The 19,416-nt window shown below is 47.2% G+C and overlaps 1 protein-coding gene across 4 annotated transcripts; it reads right to left on the bottom strand.

The window, feature by feature from the left end:
- Nucleotides 1–373: 373 nt before the first annotated feature.
- On the bottom strand, nucleotides 374–17,466 carry FAM110C (family with sequence similarity 110 member C). 4 transcript variants are annotated; one of them, XM_037026541.2, is made up of 2 exons: nucleotides 16,235–17,466; nucleotides 374–9,776 (listed from the first exon to the last, which is right to left on the bottom strand). In XM_037026541.2, exon 1 carries the CDS (start codon nucleotides 17,225–17,227, stop codon nucleotides 16,247–16,249), a length of 981 nt encoding a protein of 326 aa, XP_036882436.1. In that variant the 5' UTR covers nucleotides 17,228–17,466; the 3' UTR covers nucleotides 374–9,776; nucleotides 16,235–16,246. The 4 variants fall into 4 exon arrangements, 3 of the variants coding, with proteins under 3 accessions (XP_036882436.1, XP_073073577.1, XP_036882435.1); XR_005063472.2 differs by lacking the exon at nucleotides 374–9,776 and adding an exon at nucleotides 9,885–12,529 and having other exon boundaries at nucleotides 14,964–17,460; XM_073217476.1 differs by lacking the exon at nucleotides 374–9,776 and adding an exon at nucleotides 9,885–15,279.
- Nucleotides 17,467–19,416: the final 1,950 nt, after the last annotated feature.

The raw sequence follows: 19,416 nt of genomic DNA, 5'->3' as shown, positions 1-19,416 counted from the left end.
GTTAACCCCAGGGCTTGTTTCTTGGCAATTTTTAATGAAGATATAGTATGTCCAGGCAACTTATAAAATAGGACTTGGGTTTAACTTAGATACATCCTAATTGTATCTGTTTCTCTACGAACATCTCTCAATAGCAAACCTGAGCCTCTTCCTGAGGCTGAGAACACCTTGGTATTAAACACACACCTTTAGAGATCTGCCCCCACTTTAAGTAAACCATTAAACTTCTTAGAGTTTCCTATTCTGCATATTGAGATATTTAACTTTAATTGTGATCTGAGTAGCATTAATTTGGGCAACAGGCATGTCAGTGAGGGTTGACCTCTTCTGGCTGATAATTCAGGGAAGTGAACTACAGCATCCGTATGTCTGAGAAAAATAAGGGCACTATTCCCGTCTGTGTAGAAATACACATCAGAACAAAAAAAGGAGAATAAACTCTAATAACAAAGTAATAATACTAATGTGCATTGGCCCCATTGCAAAGGGGCCAATGACTCACAAAAGTAGTTAATGCCTTTTTCTTTCAGGAAAAGGAAAAGACAGAAACCATTGTATACAATGCTGACTAATCATTTCTCTAATACTTTGTGATGCAGGTCTTGTTTTGAGTTGTCCTAGCATTATTTAAGGCTCTTGGCTCTGGGAAATATTATCTCTGAGTTCTTCAATTGCCCTAGCACATCCCTCTAAGTGAGGGTCAAATCTGGTCACAAAGCCCTAGGCTGGTACAATTTCTCGCTGGAATGTGAGACGGCCTCACTGGGGGACTTGGAGAAGTACACAGCGTGGGTGCTCTGGATACGCACGCCACAAAGAATTACTCTGATCATTGAATGGTGCCCAAAATATGTCACATCAGCCTTATGAGTGAGAAAAGATTAAATTGAAAGAGAATTAGAAATTAGAAGCTCATGGGAGTACCTGCTAGAAATTTCCTGAGTAATTTCTCTAAGACCCACTGAGGTCTAACGGTGGGGACATTTTCCTTTCTTCCTCTCTGAGGAGGGGAGAGGAAACTTGAAGCCACAGGTGTCCGCTGACCCTGGCAGCCCTCAGCCTGACAGCAGCTTGCACCTACCTGTACATGGCACCCCAACTCCACAACCTCTTAGGAACTGGGCTCTGGCTTTGTTCCTGGGCACTGTCTCCTGTTCTCCTTTGCTCTGGCAGGTGCTCAGGCGCTAGCATCAACCACGGACCTTTGACCCATTCCAGTGGCCAGTGCCCCAGTCTTTCACTTCTGTTGGAAGTGGCTACAAGATTGGATGATGCCTCTGTGTGCCCCTCAGTTGGTGCTTCAGTTCAAAAGGCCAATTTTGTTTTAGTCCCAAAATTGATTAAGAATGTCATGACCTGCTGAGCAGAATCAAGGCCAGAACATGGTGGGGAAGGTACAGTCCAGGAAGAGTTCTCTTAACTGGCCCCAGTGAACAGACTTTTAGATCAGAAGGGGCCCTCTGTCCCCACTGCAGCTACACGATGCGTGTGGCATAGCCCTTCTATGGGCCCACTCGCCACTCATACATGCCAGCTAACATACGAGCTGCACAATCCCCAAAGGCCAGTAGTTTGTCCTCATGCCTGTTTATGGGAGTTGTATTATAGTTGCACAATTTAATCAAATATACTACAAATCAAGAAAAGATGAAAGTGAAAATGGCATTTCAATTTCCAAGCAAATTCAATTTACAGTTTTGTAAAAACTAGATTAAGTCAGATGCTAGGCACATTGCTGTTGATTTAAAGAGGGTGAAAACAGCTATCAAGTGGGGAGAAAGTAGTCAATACTTCCACCTAACACAGTACATTTATAGGGACCTCCCCTCTCTCTTCCCAGGCATCCCTCTGCCTCCAAGCACTCGGATCCTCAACCCTCTGTTTTCTGCTCATTCTCAGCCACTCCAGTGCAGTTCCCTTCTTTCCAAAATAAAACCAAAGCAAACACCCAGCAAAAGCAATGTCTTTCTAAACATATCCCAGTAGGCACTACCTTGTCTATATGATGCCCTCAGTCCTAATTTTACTGAGCACATTGGAAACAATCAGCCCTCCCCGTCCAGGAGGAGACATGAAAGGCCGCTGTGCATCTAGCTGCCTGCTGCCCTCTGAGCGTCCTGCACCCCCTGTGTGCCGGTCCCTCCTCGCTGGCATGTCAGGGCCATTCTCCTGGGTCTCGGGCCTGTGCCCTGCCCTCTCAGGGGTCTCGCCTGCTCCCAGGCCTCTCCTGTGCAATCCAGGCTCCTCTAGGGTCTAGCTGGCTTGGCAGCTCTTGGACGTCTTGCAGACACATCAAATTCTCATGCCAAAATGGTCACCTCACCAATCTTCTCCAATTCATTCTCTGCACAACATTGAGTGATCTTTTGAAAATATAAATGTAATTATGTGATGTCATCTAATTCCTGAAACGTTTGAGTGATTTTCATATTGCAATTAAGATACATGCTTTATACTCCTTACTGGTTCCTAAGACTCTGTAGCACATGATCTAGTGCTGGCCAGGAGTTCTGCAACCCTCTTTTCTCCAATCTCTCTGTCACTCCTTATTTTTTGATTGTAGTTAATTTCTTCATATTTTAATACATAACAGGGTTTTCATATATGCTCTTCCCTATGCCTGGATGCTTCACTGGACTGTTTTCCTCTCTCAGGCATGATCACATTGAGAGAGAGGCCATTAGTGAGAGGCAGGTAGTCCAGGGAAGGATTTCATGGTGAAAAGGCCTTGGACCCGTGTTTCTGGGAAATGCCTGGCTGAAAAGGGGCTGCAGGTGCTGACCATGTGGAGGAGAGGCGACAGCCCAGGTCAGATGAGAGGCAAGGTAAAGGTTCACCTGAGCACCAGGGCACGCTTTGCTTTGCACATGGAAGAAGGAAAGAACGGTATGGGGACAGCTGTTCCAGGAATGAACCATCCGCATACCCACTGCAGCCCAGTCCAGGGCATAGTGAGTTACTCATTAACCAGGAACTAGTCCTCTGAAAATATTCTAGGTTTTCTTTTTTCACAATCCCCACTTCTGTTTTCTGATCATTAGTTACAGCATTTTGTTGACCTGGACACTAAAGAGAAGTTGTTTTCCTTCTGAAATTTAAAGTATTCAATAAGTTACTGAAAGAGTTCTAAATAATAGATCTTAAGATGATTCTGACTGTGAGAAAAAGTGGAGGACTCTGTACAAGTGCACAGGGGTGAATGTGGGAGGTGGATGGTAGTTACTGCCTCTCAGGAGGGGTGACTGTGCAAAGCCACTTCCCTCTCTGGGCTTCAGTTTTCTCATCTATAAGTTAAGGGGTGTGGACAGGTGGTCTTGGAGGCCCTTCCATTATTTTGTTGAGTGTCTCTGGCCTGTGGGGTTTTACCTTAATCAACCTTGAGTAGAAAGGAAACAAACTGACTGCTACTGATTTTTTTTAATGCTGAGATTTTTTAATACATGTTCATAGCGAAGAGCATTATCCTTTGAACTCTACGGTCTCCTTCATCTGGAGTAACTCCATTCCCCACATAGACAATTTCTTTCCAGCTCTGTTTCGTACAGAAGATGCTGATCTTGTTTTTCAATACCAGGGAGATGAAAAGCTAGCTCTGACTATTAAGTGTCCTCCTACTAGAGGCACAAAACGAACAGTGTCAGAATCAGCTTTGTGGTTTTGGACAACTTAATGCTACCTTCTGACAGTTATCTTCATGTCAGAACATAGACAATGAACGCTGTCACATTAGATCTCGTGAAAATGTCCCTCATCAGTCCTCTCCTCCTTTGCTTTGTTCCAGTCTTCCTGGTTCTGAATTTAAATCTATACTTTAGGGCTTTGCTCCCAGATGGATAACAGAGAACAGTCAGCATAGGAGAAAGTTCTTTCATAAACAGAAATAACTCGTTCACTCCCTCACATCCCTGGAGGCTCTGAATTTAACCTTGAAATTGGATTGGATTCAGCACAAGTATGATGCCCAGCTGAAAGCCTGTAATACTGTCCCCTCTACCTCTAAGGGTTTCATCCAGGTGGGATGCGTACGTCACCAAGTGTGGGATCTTCTGCTCAAGCTGGTGGAGCCAGGTGATGGAAGGTGACTTTGAAATATTGTGTCTAATCAGTAGCAATGTCTTTGAACAGTTTTTAATGCTCAAGTGTTCCAAATAACTGTAAACAGAAAAGGCTCTCTGATCAGAAAGGAAGAGATGTTAGAATATGAATGAATTTTTTGCTCAACTGTGAAGTGTTCCATTTCAGGCTATAAGCTCTCATGCAATATTATACATATTATGATATTTATTTCTAGAAGCTCTGAATATGGAAAATGAGCTACCATGAAGAGCTAGAAAACCAAAATAAATAAAAAATCAGATAAACACCCTAGAATTTTGATTGCAGAGAATGTTAGATGGATGGAATCAAAATACTGGAAGCTACAATTTGGAAACATCCAGAAAGTCAGCCCATTTATTCTAGGCCTATCTAAAAACAAGTACAACTATTTCTACTCTACCTATGCCACAGGCTAGCGGCATTTCAAGCGAGACGACAATGTAGGTGAAGACCCCTGTGAACACATTCTGTCAATATGAGGGATAATCTAAGCTTCAAATAATCAGGCACAGGTTTTCCTCCCACTAAGAGCACAAAGCTTTTTGTACATGTGATCTGCCGCTCTGTGCGGGTGAGACCCGTCAGAGCTGTCAGGAGAACAGCGTGTCAGAACAGAACAAACACATATGGAAATGTACACACACACACTACACTCAACATACAATAGGTTTATGAAAAAGATAAATGTGAAAATTTAATTGAATCTCTCATTGGACTGGGTAAATAATTAGTGAAGAATCTTATGAGAAAGACACAGGAGTTTTAGACAGAAAGCTTTAAAAAAGCCCAACAGTCAAGCCACAAAGCAGAGATGCCTCCACTTAGCTCCTGGTTGGTTCCTTAGGGAGCACCGAACCACGTAGTGAGGCCAACAGAGTCCTTATCACTTATTGATAATTACTTGTAAATTTAAAATTATTATTTAGCTGTGTCACTGCATGGCAGTGTGATGTTGGACAGGTAACTGACTCTTGACTTCCTCCTCCACAAAAGAGAAGCAGTGGCAAAACTTGCCCTGAGAACCTCAGAGATGTTTGTAAAGATCACACCGGAGCCTGGACACAAGAAAGCCTTGTAGCCTTTGAACTTGTAGGTAAATACAAGGCTTTGTGCTCTGCCCCTGACACCCACTCAGAGCTTCCAGATGTCTGGTATATGACCAGCAATCATATACTTAATACTTCAGAATTCCTGGGTGCACCTATGGTGCTTTCTCCAGCTCAGAAGAATGTATTTGCTTTCTTCCGTGTTCTTGGTTTTGAAATTCTAGCCCACCTTCACTTTAGTAAGCTTTGATGGTGGGAGAACTGGTTCTCCTGCTAAAGGTAGCTTCTCTACAGGGGATGAAACAGGGCTGTTCCCACCTTCCAGCACAGTGAAAGTGGTGTGCCCCAGGAAAGAAGAACTGTGAATTTTTGTGGAAGTGATGGCAGCTGGGAAATACAGACATATTAGTGAGTGATAGATACACATTGAGTCAGTAGGGGGCTTATATGATCAGCATAATAATAGCTATCATACACCAGGGCTTCCCATGCGCAGAAGACCTTAAGTCTGCCCTCCAGCTTCAGATCCCCACCATCACCTTCTGCCCCGGAGATGGCTGGCTGTTCCAGGTCAAGCACCCCCTCAGCACAAGGGCTCTGAGCCCCCGAGGGCAGCTCTGTGTTCCCAAGGCTTGTGGTTTCTAGGGGCCTCTGTTTCAACGAGCACCCACCATGCTGTGTGCACAGATGCCCATGCTTGCTCTCTCAGGGCCTAGAGTGCAATCTCCGTTGCAGAAGCATTTTTACTACAACACTTACGTTAGACACATTGTGTTAGAATTTTCTTCCCTGGAGAAAGCTCTGCAGCTCTCTGACATCCTGGACACCATGACGTCTGACATTGTGGACCACTGTGCCTTTATGACACTGACCACATGCATACATGCCTCCTGTGAGCAGGGCTGGCCCTTGGTGAGCAATCCTGAGCCCCAGCATGACGAGCAGAGCAAGGGCAATGGCTTTCTGCAGCCTTTGAGTCAGAACTGTTCACTCAGCCCAGAGCCAGCAGGAAATGTGAGTCATGCTTCCTTTGTCTCGACCTGCACGGGGAAGGTGTTGACAGTAGCTCAATGTTTCTTCTCACCTGTTAAAAAGTAATATTTGTATAGCTTGAAAATACTTAAGAAGCTGCAAGAACATATTTTGAATGTGCACATCTTGGCCTTTTCTTTTACTATTTCTGAAAAAGAAATTCAAAACTCAAAGATGAGCCAAACTTTCCAGTACCTTGAAGTAAATTTAAAGGAGTTCCTCTTCTTTTTACAACTATGGTCATGTCCCGTTTACAGAAAGCCAGTGATTGGCCACTGAAATACCATAGTTCTGCAGACTTCTCTGAGATAATCTGGAATTGCTAACCAGCCACAGAATTCCATGATACGCACAAGCTGCACATGGACTCACACCCTCCTCAGTGGGGCTCAAGCTGCAGCAAATGGCTCTCAGTGAACTCAGCCCTGGCCCACACTTCTCTGAGCTCCTCGGGCTCAGCTCTTCTTCCTCTCTGGTTTTCTTTACTCTTATTCTTAAATCATATGTTATCTCCTCCAAAATTATCAACATAAGCTGAGTCATGAGAGCCTTTCCTGTAATGGGAGCATTTCATGCTGCTTTCCTGTATGTGAAACACTGGGCAAGCCTCATGACCCTTGAGGCAACTCCACCTGGCCTGTGTGATTCAGCAGGTAGCAGCTGGCACACTCAGGACATTTGGGAGTGGCATCTGGTATCAGAATCCTGGTTAGGTTCTGCACTATTGATTCAGTCTATGCCCTGAGGAGTTATGAAATCCTTCAAACATTCAGGTTAGAACTTCTTAAAGACCATCCTGGTGCAGAGAGAATAGGGTTGCCTTTTGAGCCAGGTAGATTTGGATTCACACCCTTACTGCTCCAACACATCGATTCTTTGGCCAGGGCAGGCACTAAGTCTCTCCACATCTGGGACCCTCATATGCAGATCATCATGAGGGTGTGTGGAGTGACCGGAGTTCCCAGCAAGCTCTGGACCCCCTCCTGATACACGGTGACAAGCGTCTTCCCCAGGAGTCAGCCCTTGCGAATTGAGGGTTGAAACTCAGCTCCACGCTCCCTTCCTGTCGGAGAACTTCTAATCCTCCTCAGTACCGACCACGTGATCTGTCCCACCAGCCAGGAAATATCCTAAGGTCCCGCAGTCTAAAGCCAGTGAAAACACCAAACCAGCCCTGAAAGTCCTCTAGTGCTCACAATAGTATTCACATTAATTTCCTCAGCATGGCAATTAAAGTGAAACGGCAAATTCAGTATCCACACATGTGCCCATCGAGGCTCCCCCTTAGGGTGCCCAGCCCTCTCGGTTTGCTGGGGGCTGAAGGCTTTCCCACGGCAGGAACTGAGTTCTAACATCAGGGAGTCCTGGGCAGACAGGGACAACTGGTCACCCTATTCGTGTTCACCAACCAAAGGTGGGACTTGAACAGCCCCTGCGCGGGTGAGGAGGGCTCTGGGTCTCAGTGCCCCGGGTGGCAATGTGGGCTTGGGCCCTTGGGAGTTTGCACTACATGATTTCTGACTTTATTTCCGGCCTTCACAGTCTGTGGTCCTGGCTGAGGGGGGCTCCACCTGTCTCAGCAGATGCCCAGGGGGACATGCTCTGGTAGCTCACACACCTGCAGGAGGGACAGTGTGAGAGCATTCTCTGAGCACTTTGGACACATACCCCTTTCTGAGCTGTGGTCTTTGCAGTCCTGACTTACCAAGCAGCTTGGAAAAGAACGTGGTCCTCCAGTCCTGATAGCATCAGACTGAGTCAGCCCTGTCTGAGCTCTTCTGGTTACCTCCAAGGGCATATCCTAGAGGCAGGTTCAGAGGCCACCCACAGAAACAGCCCTTTTCAAAAGCTGCTGGGAGAGTCACTGCTTATTTACTCTCCCCATTTCAAAGTTGACTTCCTCTAAAGGGAGGCATGCTGTCCCTTACCAACAACCTTCTGACTGGACTTCAAAGCTTTAGGCTGCCGGGGCAAAGGGCCTGGAGGGGTTAAAATAAACCTCCTATGAAAAAATTATGCCACTTATAATTTGCATGTTTTTCTTCCCCGTTGCTTAGTTCTTTTTATATGATTTGGACTTTGGGTTCCATTTATGGTTCAGACAGACTGTTCACTAAATAGAACCATAAACAGAAGAGCCATATTAAAATTCATAAATTAGGCTCACAGCAGAGCTCTCTCCTATTTTTTCACCCTGCTTTGTTCCCCCCTCCTTCCCTTCCTTCCACCTGTGTATTGTCATCTATCTGCCTATCTATCATATGTATGTTATCTATGGTCATCTATGTGTCCTTATTGCATGTCTGACTTTTCTGCTAGAATGCAAGCCCACCATAGCATGGAGGTTGGGGAACCCCCACTACTTATTGCAATATTTGGCTCCTCAATAAATGTATGTGGGTGAATTCCACATGTTGTCCTTGATTACAGTCACTATTGCCCAGGGGCATGATTGCTTCAATCCACCAGGCAGACAGCAGGATATAGATCCAGTTGATAATGTAATTGCCTTTTCCAGCTTTTGTAGCTGAGAGTCCTATGCTCAATAATCGAGTATCCTACATGTGAGACTGAACCAAGATCCAGGTCCTTCCATATCTGCTCCTGTGGCTCAGGTCCTCACTTTCTAAGGAACTTAATACTGTATTTTGACTCAAAGATGAAAAGTTACTAATGGTTTAATATAGTCTCCCTTTCAGAAAACATTCTAACTTTAAAGAGATAACACAAAGATGACAATCAACTGTAGAATTTGGGGCACTGAAGCAGGGATAATGAGGAAAATACTACTAGGTAGGAGCAAATTTTCTGGTGTATTTTTTTTCCCCAATAGCTAGTCTCTGCTACTTTTACAACCAGAGTTATAAGCTCCTGACTGAGAACTCAATTCCTTCTTGCTCAGTATATTCCCTGCCTGGAACATCAAAGTGTCATATAAATCCATTTACTTCATCACTGAAAGTCTGAAGCCAAGTGTGAGCACCTAAGCACTACGTGTCACCTCACTGCCGTGTCTTGAAGATGGTAACTGGGAGGCAGTAATTCGAGCCCACCGGAGGGAAGGGGCAGCCACCCTCACACCGCGATGGGTGCCGCCCGGCCGGCTGGCTCGGCTGTAAGAGGGTCCGTGCGGTCCCTGGGCGCCTGTCCGTTGTCTTCACGGAACTGCCAGGGACCGCCTCGCCCCAGGAACGCCTGTCTGGGTGTCGTGTGCGTTTGGACATGAGCCGCTGCAGGACTGGAGAAGAAGCCAGCGTGGCCCAGTGAACGCAGCGACTCAGAGGCCAGACCCCGGCCTCCCCTCCCTTCCGTAAGCCAGGCCCACCCGACAGCGGCCCTGACACACGGTTTGCCCTCGGACCGAGCTCACGGACACGAAAGCTCACAAGCTGTGCTTTCATTCTCATTTTGTGCCGTTTCCAATGGTGATAGTAATAACACATGGGGAAGAGAAATCTGTTCACACATGGCTGACGACCCGAAGAGCATGCTGAATATTCAAGACTGTTTTTGCTGCATCCCATCTCCGGGGAGAGCTGGAGACTGTCGGTGCCATACAGCTTCCCTAGTTCAGGCCTTACAATGTTCCCCTCATCTCCACTGAAAATCAGGAAAGAGGATATTAGGAAGAAAGAGAGAAAACAAAATATATGGGTAATTATAAGCATTCTTGCTTCAATTTTTTTCACATTGTAAAAATTCATAAGATAATGATGAAAATACTTTATTTAATATAGAATACACAACACTGAACTCCAGTTCCGTGTAGAAAAAACTCTGTTTAGAAACTGCCATAACAGTTGTCTGGGCCTGATGTTTTATGGTATCACCAACTATAACCATAGCACTGAAATTTTAACGTATTGAAAAACAGCAATGTTTAATAATGCCTTCTTCTTCCAGTGTCTGTGACCAGTAGTTTAAAATCTGTATCATATGTATATAATGAGGAAATTTTCCAGTTATATTAGTATCTTTCATTCTGAGGCTTTGCTATCTGTACCCATATACTAGTGAAATTTCTTTATCAGTATTTTTTTCTTTCCATTGTGTTTAATCATGTTGTTTTACATGCTATTCTTTCAGGAACAAATAAAACTACCTTGCAGCACTAACTATTGCTCATCTTTGAGAAAAGCAATCACAAACTCTTTCATTCATAATGTGCTACAAAGTTTAATTTTCTCAAGGTCACTCAGCAAACTGGAGTTATTCAGCATTAGGAAAGGATTTTTTTGCCTCCAACCTTGATGCTAAAGCACAAATCTGAATGGAAGGAAAGAGCATCACCTCACCTCTGCTGGAGTCTGGGGACACTGTTCTTCACAGTCATCTCTGAGATCTACTTCCGGAATCCACTCTGGCGGAACCCTTCCCCTCCCCACAGCTATACCAAAGTGCGGACGCTTCTGGAAGATCTTGGTGCTTTTAAGTGGTCGCCAATTTGTTTTAATATTTTTCATTTATTACATGGATGGTGAGTCTGCACCATTCTGACCTAAGACAAATCTGAACTAGGCTTCCATTCATCCTATTCAGACCATAAAAAGGCACAAAACGATTCTGCTTGGAGCATTCACATATATAATTAATGGAACATCTGCAAAGGAGGGAAATGGGTATATGAAAAGATCCTTTTAAAAAAAAACTCCTCTCATCTTCGACATTATCTTTTTAAACTAAGTGCAATCCAGCGAACAGCAAAGTAGCAGCGTTTTAGAGGAGTAACTGGGGACTCATTCTTGAAGTAGGCAATCTGTTATCTTTAAACAGAGTCTACAACGAGTCAGGTGCATCCATCGGCCAACAGTCTCCAAAATGCACACCCAGGACTTATTCGAAAACACATCACTACAGTACAGAGCCCTTAACACTCTGCTTACAGTCAACAGTTGGAACACTGAATTGAACAACATATACAAAACATAACTGAGGATAAAATGACTTAAAATTATACTGATAAAAACTAAAACCATATGAAGTGAAGGAATATTATTTGAAGACCCTTAACTGTGTAAGATAAATATTTAAGTAACTCAAAGACCTACTCTCATAGTAAAAGTTACAAAAATAGAATACAGTATTAAACAAATACATGAATATATCAAAAAGAACTGATTTATAAAATATTTTTTATATTTTATAAAATATAAAATGAGATGGCCATTTCTCTCCCCTCCCTATTCTAATAATTTTGTTCTTAGGGAGACATTTTGATAACATGTACTTATAATCAGTTATTTGAACAAGTTGACTGACAAATTTTCTTTGGGTTGTCCTCATTGATACAAAAGTTCTCTAAGAGGTTCTGAATTAGAAATCTACTTTGGACGTCATGAGTTGGTTCAGAATTGGGGTCACAGCCAGTCCTAACCGGCAACATTCTGATCCCAGAATCTCCTGCTGCCCAGAGGCCGCCCCTCGTCCCCAGTGCACCCTCTGCAGAGAAGGATGGACAGGAGCCGACCGTGGGGTGGCTGCATGCGAGGTGGTGTGAGTTGGCCTAGAGGCCGGGGCGGAGCCTGTGCTGTGGACCCGTGCTCTGTGTGACTGTGGCTTGCCACTCCTCTTGGCAAGCTGGCACAAGAAGAACCACAGAGGCCTGTTCCAAATGGTTCTCAGGAAACTTTCCAGGAGCAAGAAAAAGTTTTTTAGCTATATTTTGATTCTAATTTATCTCTTAGTGGTGCTTCCACATGTCTACCCCCGAACGGGACTGGCATCAGTGGGATGAGCTTGTAGCCTTCAAGTGACTGTAAAAGTGCCTCCTGATTCCTTCACCACCACAGTCCGTCGTGCTGCAGTGTACCTGCGCCCGCGCCTGGAAGCAGAGATCTGCATTCACTCTGCAGCTGGAGTATTTAAGCAGACTGCACCTCTCATGATCACAGTCCTCTGATTTAATGGGTGCCCGTCAGCCCGAGATGCCTTAAGGCAGCCAGCACCACGGGATTCATGCTTGCTTTCCATGCTTTTTGCCTTTTCTCTTTTTCAAGTTGACTTTATCATTAAAATGAATCATAGTACCTCTGGTCAGCAAGCTGGTCAAAAAGGTACCCCTGAAAATATTTCCCGGCAGCTTTCCCCTCTTCTGTAAGTAAGGATGGTTCCACCTCAAACAAGAAAATATCTCCCAGAGCTTCAGCTGTTACAGCAGTTACAGTTAATTTCCAAGTTCCGTGTTTCCATCTGCTCCACACATTTCAAGCCTTCTGAAAGCACCTAAGTCCTCCTCAATGGGATGCTTATCACTGGAAAAGCAGTCATGTGGTCATTGGCTGCACTGGGCAAGCCCGTGTGCCACCCGTCATGGTTCACACCCAAGGAGCCCTGGAGCCAGGAGGGCCTGCTTCCTGGAGGAAGGAAAGAGCAGTGAATCCACATTGGTCTGGACAGAAGCTTTAAAGCCAAACTCTGCACTAGAGTCTGGTCCCTGCAGTCTCCGGTTTTGTGATATTTTCTGCATTTTAAAACATCTCCTTTCTGCATTTTAAATTTGGAAAAGAACTCAGTAGCCTTAGTAAAGACAGAAATCATCCTGGTTTCTCTGACAGAACAAATAGCCATCTCCCAGCAGGCCTTTTTCTGGACTTCTGAAATTTCTGTTTGCCTCCAACTACTCATGGGGCAGTAAGAAAACTTCTCTGAATGCTGAGAAGGCCAGTACCATCACAGAGTTGGACTGCAAAATCAAAAGCAAGGCAGGCAGTACAAATTAATATTTGAAGGCAAAGAGAGTTCACTCTTTTCAGACACAAATCTCTCAAAAATGTCCAGAAGCCGACTGAACCAGAGAGAGGTGGCCTGAAGGCTCCGCAAACCACTTGTTTACCTAAAAATGTACTCTCTGTTGGTAGCTGAAGACCTTCCCAGCTAGTTAAAAGAAAGATGCAAAGTCCCAGCTAGCTCTTCACTGCACATCTCTGCAAATGATCAGACATGGCTCTGCCCCCCAGTGTCCAGTGGGCCTCTACAGGAATTCCTTTTTTATCAAAGAGAAATGTGAAGAGAGCTGTGGAATATCTGAGATTTTTGCCTTAAAACTGAACAATGTTTATCGCTTGTTAATGCAAAGGACAAGTTACCATTCTTTTATAATAATATTAAAATCAGTAACTTATAAAATCTGTGCAAAAGACAGAAAACCAGAGAGACCTAAATTTAATAGGCCTGTCATTTTACTGAATTGAAGGACAGGAAGATGACTAAATACGAGCAGATATGAGAGAAATTTCATGAATTGAGAAATTTCATGAATTACATGCTAGGAAAGGGAAGAGCAAATTACATGTGTGCAACTGTCTGTTATGCACGGATCCCCAGGGCAGATTCTGTGAGTCATTCTCCAGCCCTGATATTGCCAATTTTGGAAAGCAAAGATTTTTACTGCATGGGGTAATAAACTTAGGCACTTTTAATTCTAGGTGGGATTTTATTTTAATTTATGATATCTCCATCTACTGAGGGGATAAAAACCTCTATGGAAAATATGTTTATTTTCTTTTTCACTTAGCATACCTTTGTTCACCTTAAATTTTCTCTATTTTTCATGAAATCTAAAATGAGTTCACAAGGATTCAAACACAAATGGCCTGATAAGCTAGAGAAAAATTACAGCTTGCATCCTTCCTTCTATAGATTGCAGAAGTTTTGAAATTAGTCTCAGACAAGTGGCCCTGAGGAAAGGTCAGGCGCCGGACAAACCGCAGAGATGCAGGTAAAGGCCCCGCACTCTGTGCCTTGGGTCCTGGCTTGTCTTCAGAGGAGGAGACTGTGTGTCTGGGGGGAGTGAGAGAAGGGGCTGAGGTCATGAGCAGACCTGGTGCCAGGGAGCTGGAGAAAGACCAGGAGACTGAATTCCTCCTCACAACTCCAATCAGTCAGGCTAGAGGCTCCCTGAATTGAAGTTTCAGAGAATGCAGGCCATGTTTTGGGTCCAGGGGAGTAAATTTGTGAGGAAAATTTCTATAGTGCTGGTGACTGTGTCAGCATACAGAAAACAGTAGGTTCTGTATGGTACCCATTTCCCTCTCCAAGCAATAACATGAAACAGCTCAGAAGGCAGGTGACACTGCCCCCCAAATGGACAAACAGGGTTAATGGAGAGGGCAGAGGTCTCTTCTTCTGACTAGGTTCACTTTTCCTCTTGGCTTTTCTGTCACAAAAGTGAAAGTTCTCACAGGCTAAATGAACTCGTTCTGTTTTTCATAGGCTCAAACCTAAATGGGCCTTGGAAAAGTTAGTTCACAGACAGAATCGTAAATTCTTTTCCAGGTCACTGCGCTGACCCTGGAGTACTGGGGATGGGGTTGTGTCTGGGTCCACAGGGTCCAGGGGCATCCCCACTGTCATGTTGCCAGGTTTTATTTTGATTGCTGGCACACTGCCTTGTTACCTTGGCACTATTTCTGCCACCCATTTATCTATTCTGCATGAAACAGCAAGCTCGGGAGACCTGGAGGGAACTTGTTTGTATGTTCACTGTTTACGTGGTCCAATAGACAATGGCTCTTTTCTTTTTCTGGGTTCCAGTCATGGAACACAGATACACAGATTATTGATGATACAGAATCAGAAAGTATACAGGTTGGAGCCGTCTGCCATCTGCCTTCATGTTATGGATAGTGGAAGCCTAGGTCCCCACTGCCAGAGTGATCGCTCGCGGAACACAGGCCTCCCCTCCCCACCAGCTATACTGCCAGACCCTGTCTCTCTGGAGCCACTCCCAGACCAGGAGCCCCACCTCCTCTCCAAGGCACTCACAGGGCTTCACGGGGACACGCTCACCTCGGCTCCAAAAGACAATTTGTGCAAAGTACAAGCTAACATGTTGTTCTCGTTTTCACATGACTTTAAATTTTGACTGCCCATATACTTTCTTTGGGGAGTTAGCCTCGTGGAAAATGCAACAATCTTCAATAAATTATAAGGAAGAAAGTAAGTAATATTTCTTCTGAGTTGAAGGGAAGCAATGAATTGGTCTCTTCCTGTTAACTTCCACAGCTGCACCAAGGCTGTGGCCACTCAGAGAGGTTCGCTGGTCCTCAGCTGCTGAGCTGTGTGAAAGCAGGTCTCGCGGCAGCCTCCCCCACTGCTCGGAAGACTGATGAGGTATCTGCAATTAGTTTATCTGAAGGCAAAATACTTCCACCACATGAATTTTTAACATATAGCAAGTTGCAAAAAAGACATTGTGATGTTCAAATTCTCAGTTCTCAAAGAGAACCTCACCACACATGCCAGGAAGGAAAAGCAGAGAGGACAGATGTAAAATCCCTGGCTTCCCAATAAAAAAGAACTCACCATCAGCCCTGCTGCTGAGACCAAGGGGAGGAGACCTGGTTACTGTGTCACCATCAGAGGCAAATGAACTGTAGAACAAAGTGCCTGCAACTCTGAGACCCTGGTTAAAACCAAGCCCAGTCCCAGTTCAACGAACTGAAACTCCTCATAGTGAGCTAGGCTGACTAACAAGTCAAACAAAATTTAACCAAATAGAGGTCTCTGCAGCTAAATGAAAGCAAACTGCTGACAAGATCCTGTAGCGATGATCTCCTCTCTGCCCCTGAGCTGAAGGCCTCCAGGACACGCACAGAACCTGCCTTGGGGAGAGCAGAAGGCAGCAGTTCCCTCAGCAGCAGGTGGACGGCCAGCTCTGACCAAACCTCAAGGTCGAAGAGAACAATTCATCCTTGAACTAGGGCTCTGGGCTATTTTTAACAAGGGGAATAAGAGCAGAGGTGTTGTAAAACTGCTGCCTGGGCATTCTGTAATTCCGACGTCTCCCTTTTCCACATTAATAAACTAACTGGAATTGCATAACTTAGAGAGTCATCTTTCCAGGCAGCCAGAAGCAGCATACCCCCAAAATGGGCGCTGGCCCTGCGAGGGACTGCATGGGAAGCCCTTCTGCAGCAGTCACAGACGCATGAGCCATAACTCGCTTATCTGTGGGTCCCTTGCAACTTCAGAGGAATGGATCCATGCGACAGGGTCACACGCACCAAGCCCTAACAGACACTTTACACATGCACCCCTCCCTGCTTTCTGGCGCACACCTTGGGTTTGGGTCACGCCGGGCCCTGCAGCCCCTGGCCAGCGGTCTCCTTAGCCTTCTTACAGGTGTACAGCCACTTGATGATGCGGGCGTTCCTCTCGATGACCGAGGTGGTGCTGGGCACCTGCTCTGTCAGCTCCTCCTCCTGCAGCCCCTCGTCCCCACCGCTGTGCCTGGAGAAGCCGCTGTCGGAAGTGGCGACACTCACGCTGCGGACCTTGTGAGCGACACGGTCCGACCCCGCCGAGAAGTTCTCCCTCCCGAGGGCCTCCACGACCTCGGGCTCGAGACCGCAGTATTGGAAGAAGGTGTCGAATTCGGCCACGGACGCAGAGAAGCGGGAGCTGAGGTCGGACTGCGAGCGTTGCAGCCCCCCGCGCCTCCCGCCTCGCAGCTCCGGGCCCCGGGGCGCCGCCGGGACTGGAGGGGGCGCACGGACGCGCTGGGCTGGCGCCGGGGCCGCTGGGGGCCCAGGGCGCTCGGGGAAGGCCACGCAGCCAGGCTGGGTCGGGGCGGCCTCCTCGTCCCCGGCCCTGCTCGCCTCCCCCACCCGGGGTGTCTCGGGCACCGGCGTCCTGTCCTTGCCCGGACCCTGTAAGAGCTTCTTCACCAGGCCTCCCCTGGAGCTGTCGGCGCCAGGCCCGCGGACGAACTCGCATTTCTGCCGGTAGATGACCAGCGAGTCGGGCCTCAGCGGCTTCCGCGCTATGGCCCTGCGAGCCGCGGACCCGGGCGCGCGCGTCAGGGGCCGAGGGTCGCCCGCCTGCCCCGCGCACGCCGCGGCGCTACTGCCCTCGGAAGCGGGGTCCGGGCCGGTCCCCGGCGCGCCCCGAACGTATTTGGCGCGGTCGGCCGCCAGCCTCTCCACCGCGCTCTTGCGCGCCGTCCCTGCCGCATGCCCCGCGCGGGGTCCCTGGGGTTCCCGGGGGGCCTCGGGATCTCGGGCCAGCAGCCGCTCGCTCGCCGGCGCGTCCGGGGCTGGCAGGGCGCGCATCCTCGGGGATCCACGGGGCCTCGGAGACCCTCGGAAACGCTCCCGGGCTGCGCCTCGCGTCGTCCTGGGCCAGTTCCGAAGTCCTCTCGGGGTGGGGCACCGCGCCCCGGTGCCAGCCGGCCCAGGACCCGAGTCTGGGCGAAGTGAGCGCGCCCCGATTGGCGGATGGCCCCGTGCGCGCCCAGGCCCCTCCCCGCGGGCCGCCCCCCGCACCTCGCGGCCGCGCAGCCAATCGCGCGCCGGGCGCTGGGGCGGGGTTGCTGGGCCGGGGGTGGGGTGGGGGAGCGGCGGGGTCCACGGGGCGCTGGGTCTGGGGCGCGGGTTGCCAGGCGGCTGCGGGGCGCTGGCGGGCGGGAGCCGCGTTCCAAGCATCGGCGCCTCCTCCCGGGTCACCGCCGGACGCAGCGTTTCCGGTGTGGGGGCGGTGGGGGGGCAGAGGGACGGGCTCCCCCCCCTCCACTCCTGGGCAGGTGTCTTGGGTACCTTGGGGCCTTAAAGTGACCTCGGCGTGTTTGGAAACTGGACTTGCTTCAATTTTATGTCTCCACCTGAGCGCGTACTCTGATTATCAGAAAGGAAACGCATATAAATGAAGAGAAAACGCATTGCTCAACAGCGGCATTTTCTGTGCTGGGCAGGAGAACCCAGGAGCTGGCAGGGCCTGGACCGCGTCCAGACTCGGTCGCTGCCGGCCACGGGCCGGACCGGAGCGCTGAGTGTCGCGGGAGAGCAGGCTGGCTGCAGAGGCGATTCTCGGTGGGTTGAGAAGAGGCCTGACCGAGTGCCCAGAATAATAGCAGTTTTTACTGTAACCAAGTCAGCGGGGAAACCGCGGGTTCAGCAGGGCAGTGGATCAACGTAGGAATGCTAAAAGTGTAAGAGAAAATATTTCCAAAATTCCATTCTTTTCAAAGTGGGACAAAGGACTGAAAGTATCTGCCAGAGAAGGGAAGTGCCCTGTTATCTCTGTGTTAAGGTCTGCTCCAAGATGTGCTGGCCTTTCCAACGCGGTGGAGCGCTCCGAGGGTGCGTTAGGTCTGCGTCTGTGTTTCCAGAATGGCATCTTGCCAGAGGGGCTGGTGGTGAGTCAGGAGGTACAGCCCCCCCACCAACCACTGATGGGCAGAGAACAGCAGCGGGGTTGTGCCACATGGGGCTTCAGACCTTTAGAACCCTGGAGCCAAATCCCACATTCAAGGGCAAAAGCACAAGAAAAACCAGGTCTCCTCAGAATCAGGGTAGCCAGATAGTACCCTCCAAAAATGTCATACTCATAGGAAAACAGATTTGTGGTCCGTTAGGTAAAGGGAACTGAGAGCGAGAGAGATCGCGGGAGTTTCTGTCTTGGACAGATTGTTTCCCACGAAGGATACTAGTACTGATGGAGGGGGCCTGATGGGAGCCCTAAGTCCAGCCTTTTCTGTTCATGCAGCCTGGTCTCTTGTCAGTCAGAGAAAAAAAAAAATGCCTAGTCCAAAGTGGCTCTTTTTCCTAATTTTCAGTTCTTCATGTGCAATTGCAGCAGTTCTGAGAGAGAACCCCTAAGCATAGGACTCCTGGAATTTGTCTGAGTCTGGGCCCACCATTTATTTAGCTGTGTCCTTTGGACAGACAAGTAACCAGTCTCATGGAGTCTTTGTTTTGTCGTTTGTAGCTTAGAAAACTCATTGCTTCGTAGTGAGCACTAAGTGCTGACCTGAAAGATCTAAGCTCAGGTCTTGGCTCTGCCTTCTTGAGAAGCTGTGAGGTTTGAACTCTCCATGCCTCTAGTTGCTCATCTGTAAATTAGAGCTCATTATATCCACCTGCTGGGGTTTTTGTTAAGTTAATGAGATTATGTATATAAAGGACTTAACAGTATATCTGGTACAGAGCAAGTTTTCAATAAATGTTGAATTTGTTTTGATGAAAATAAATGTGAGTTAGCTATTTAACAAATGTTATATGTGGTTAATGAATTCACATATGAACATTGAACATATTAAGAATAAAAGTAAAACTACTATAAATAAGGTTTTATTTAAGACTTACTGCTGTTAGACAAAACTCATTATATGTATATCCATAATTTTCCATCTATTACACACATAATTACTAGTAAAGTGGAATTATAGCAGTAAGATATTGATAAAAAAATTGTCTAAATAAAGTGTTCTTATTGTTCAACTGATAGCTTAAACTTTGAGAGC

The sequence above is a fragment of the Manis javanica genome, chromosome 1, assembly GCF_040802235.1.
Source record: "Manis javanica isolate MJ-LG chromosome 1, MJ_LKY, whole genome shotgun sequence".
Taxonomy (NCBI): domain Eukaryota; kingdom Metazoa; phylum Chordata; class Mammalia; order Pholidota; family Manidae; genus Manis; species Manis javanica.
The sequence above is the reverse complement of the archived record's forward strand: the minus strand, read 5'-3'. Positions and strand labels throughout refer to the sequence as shown.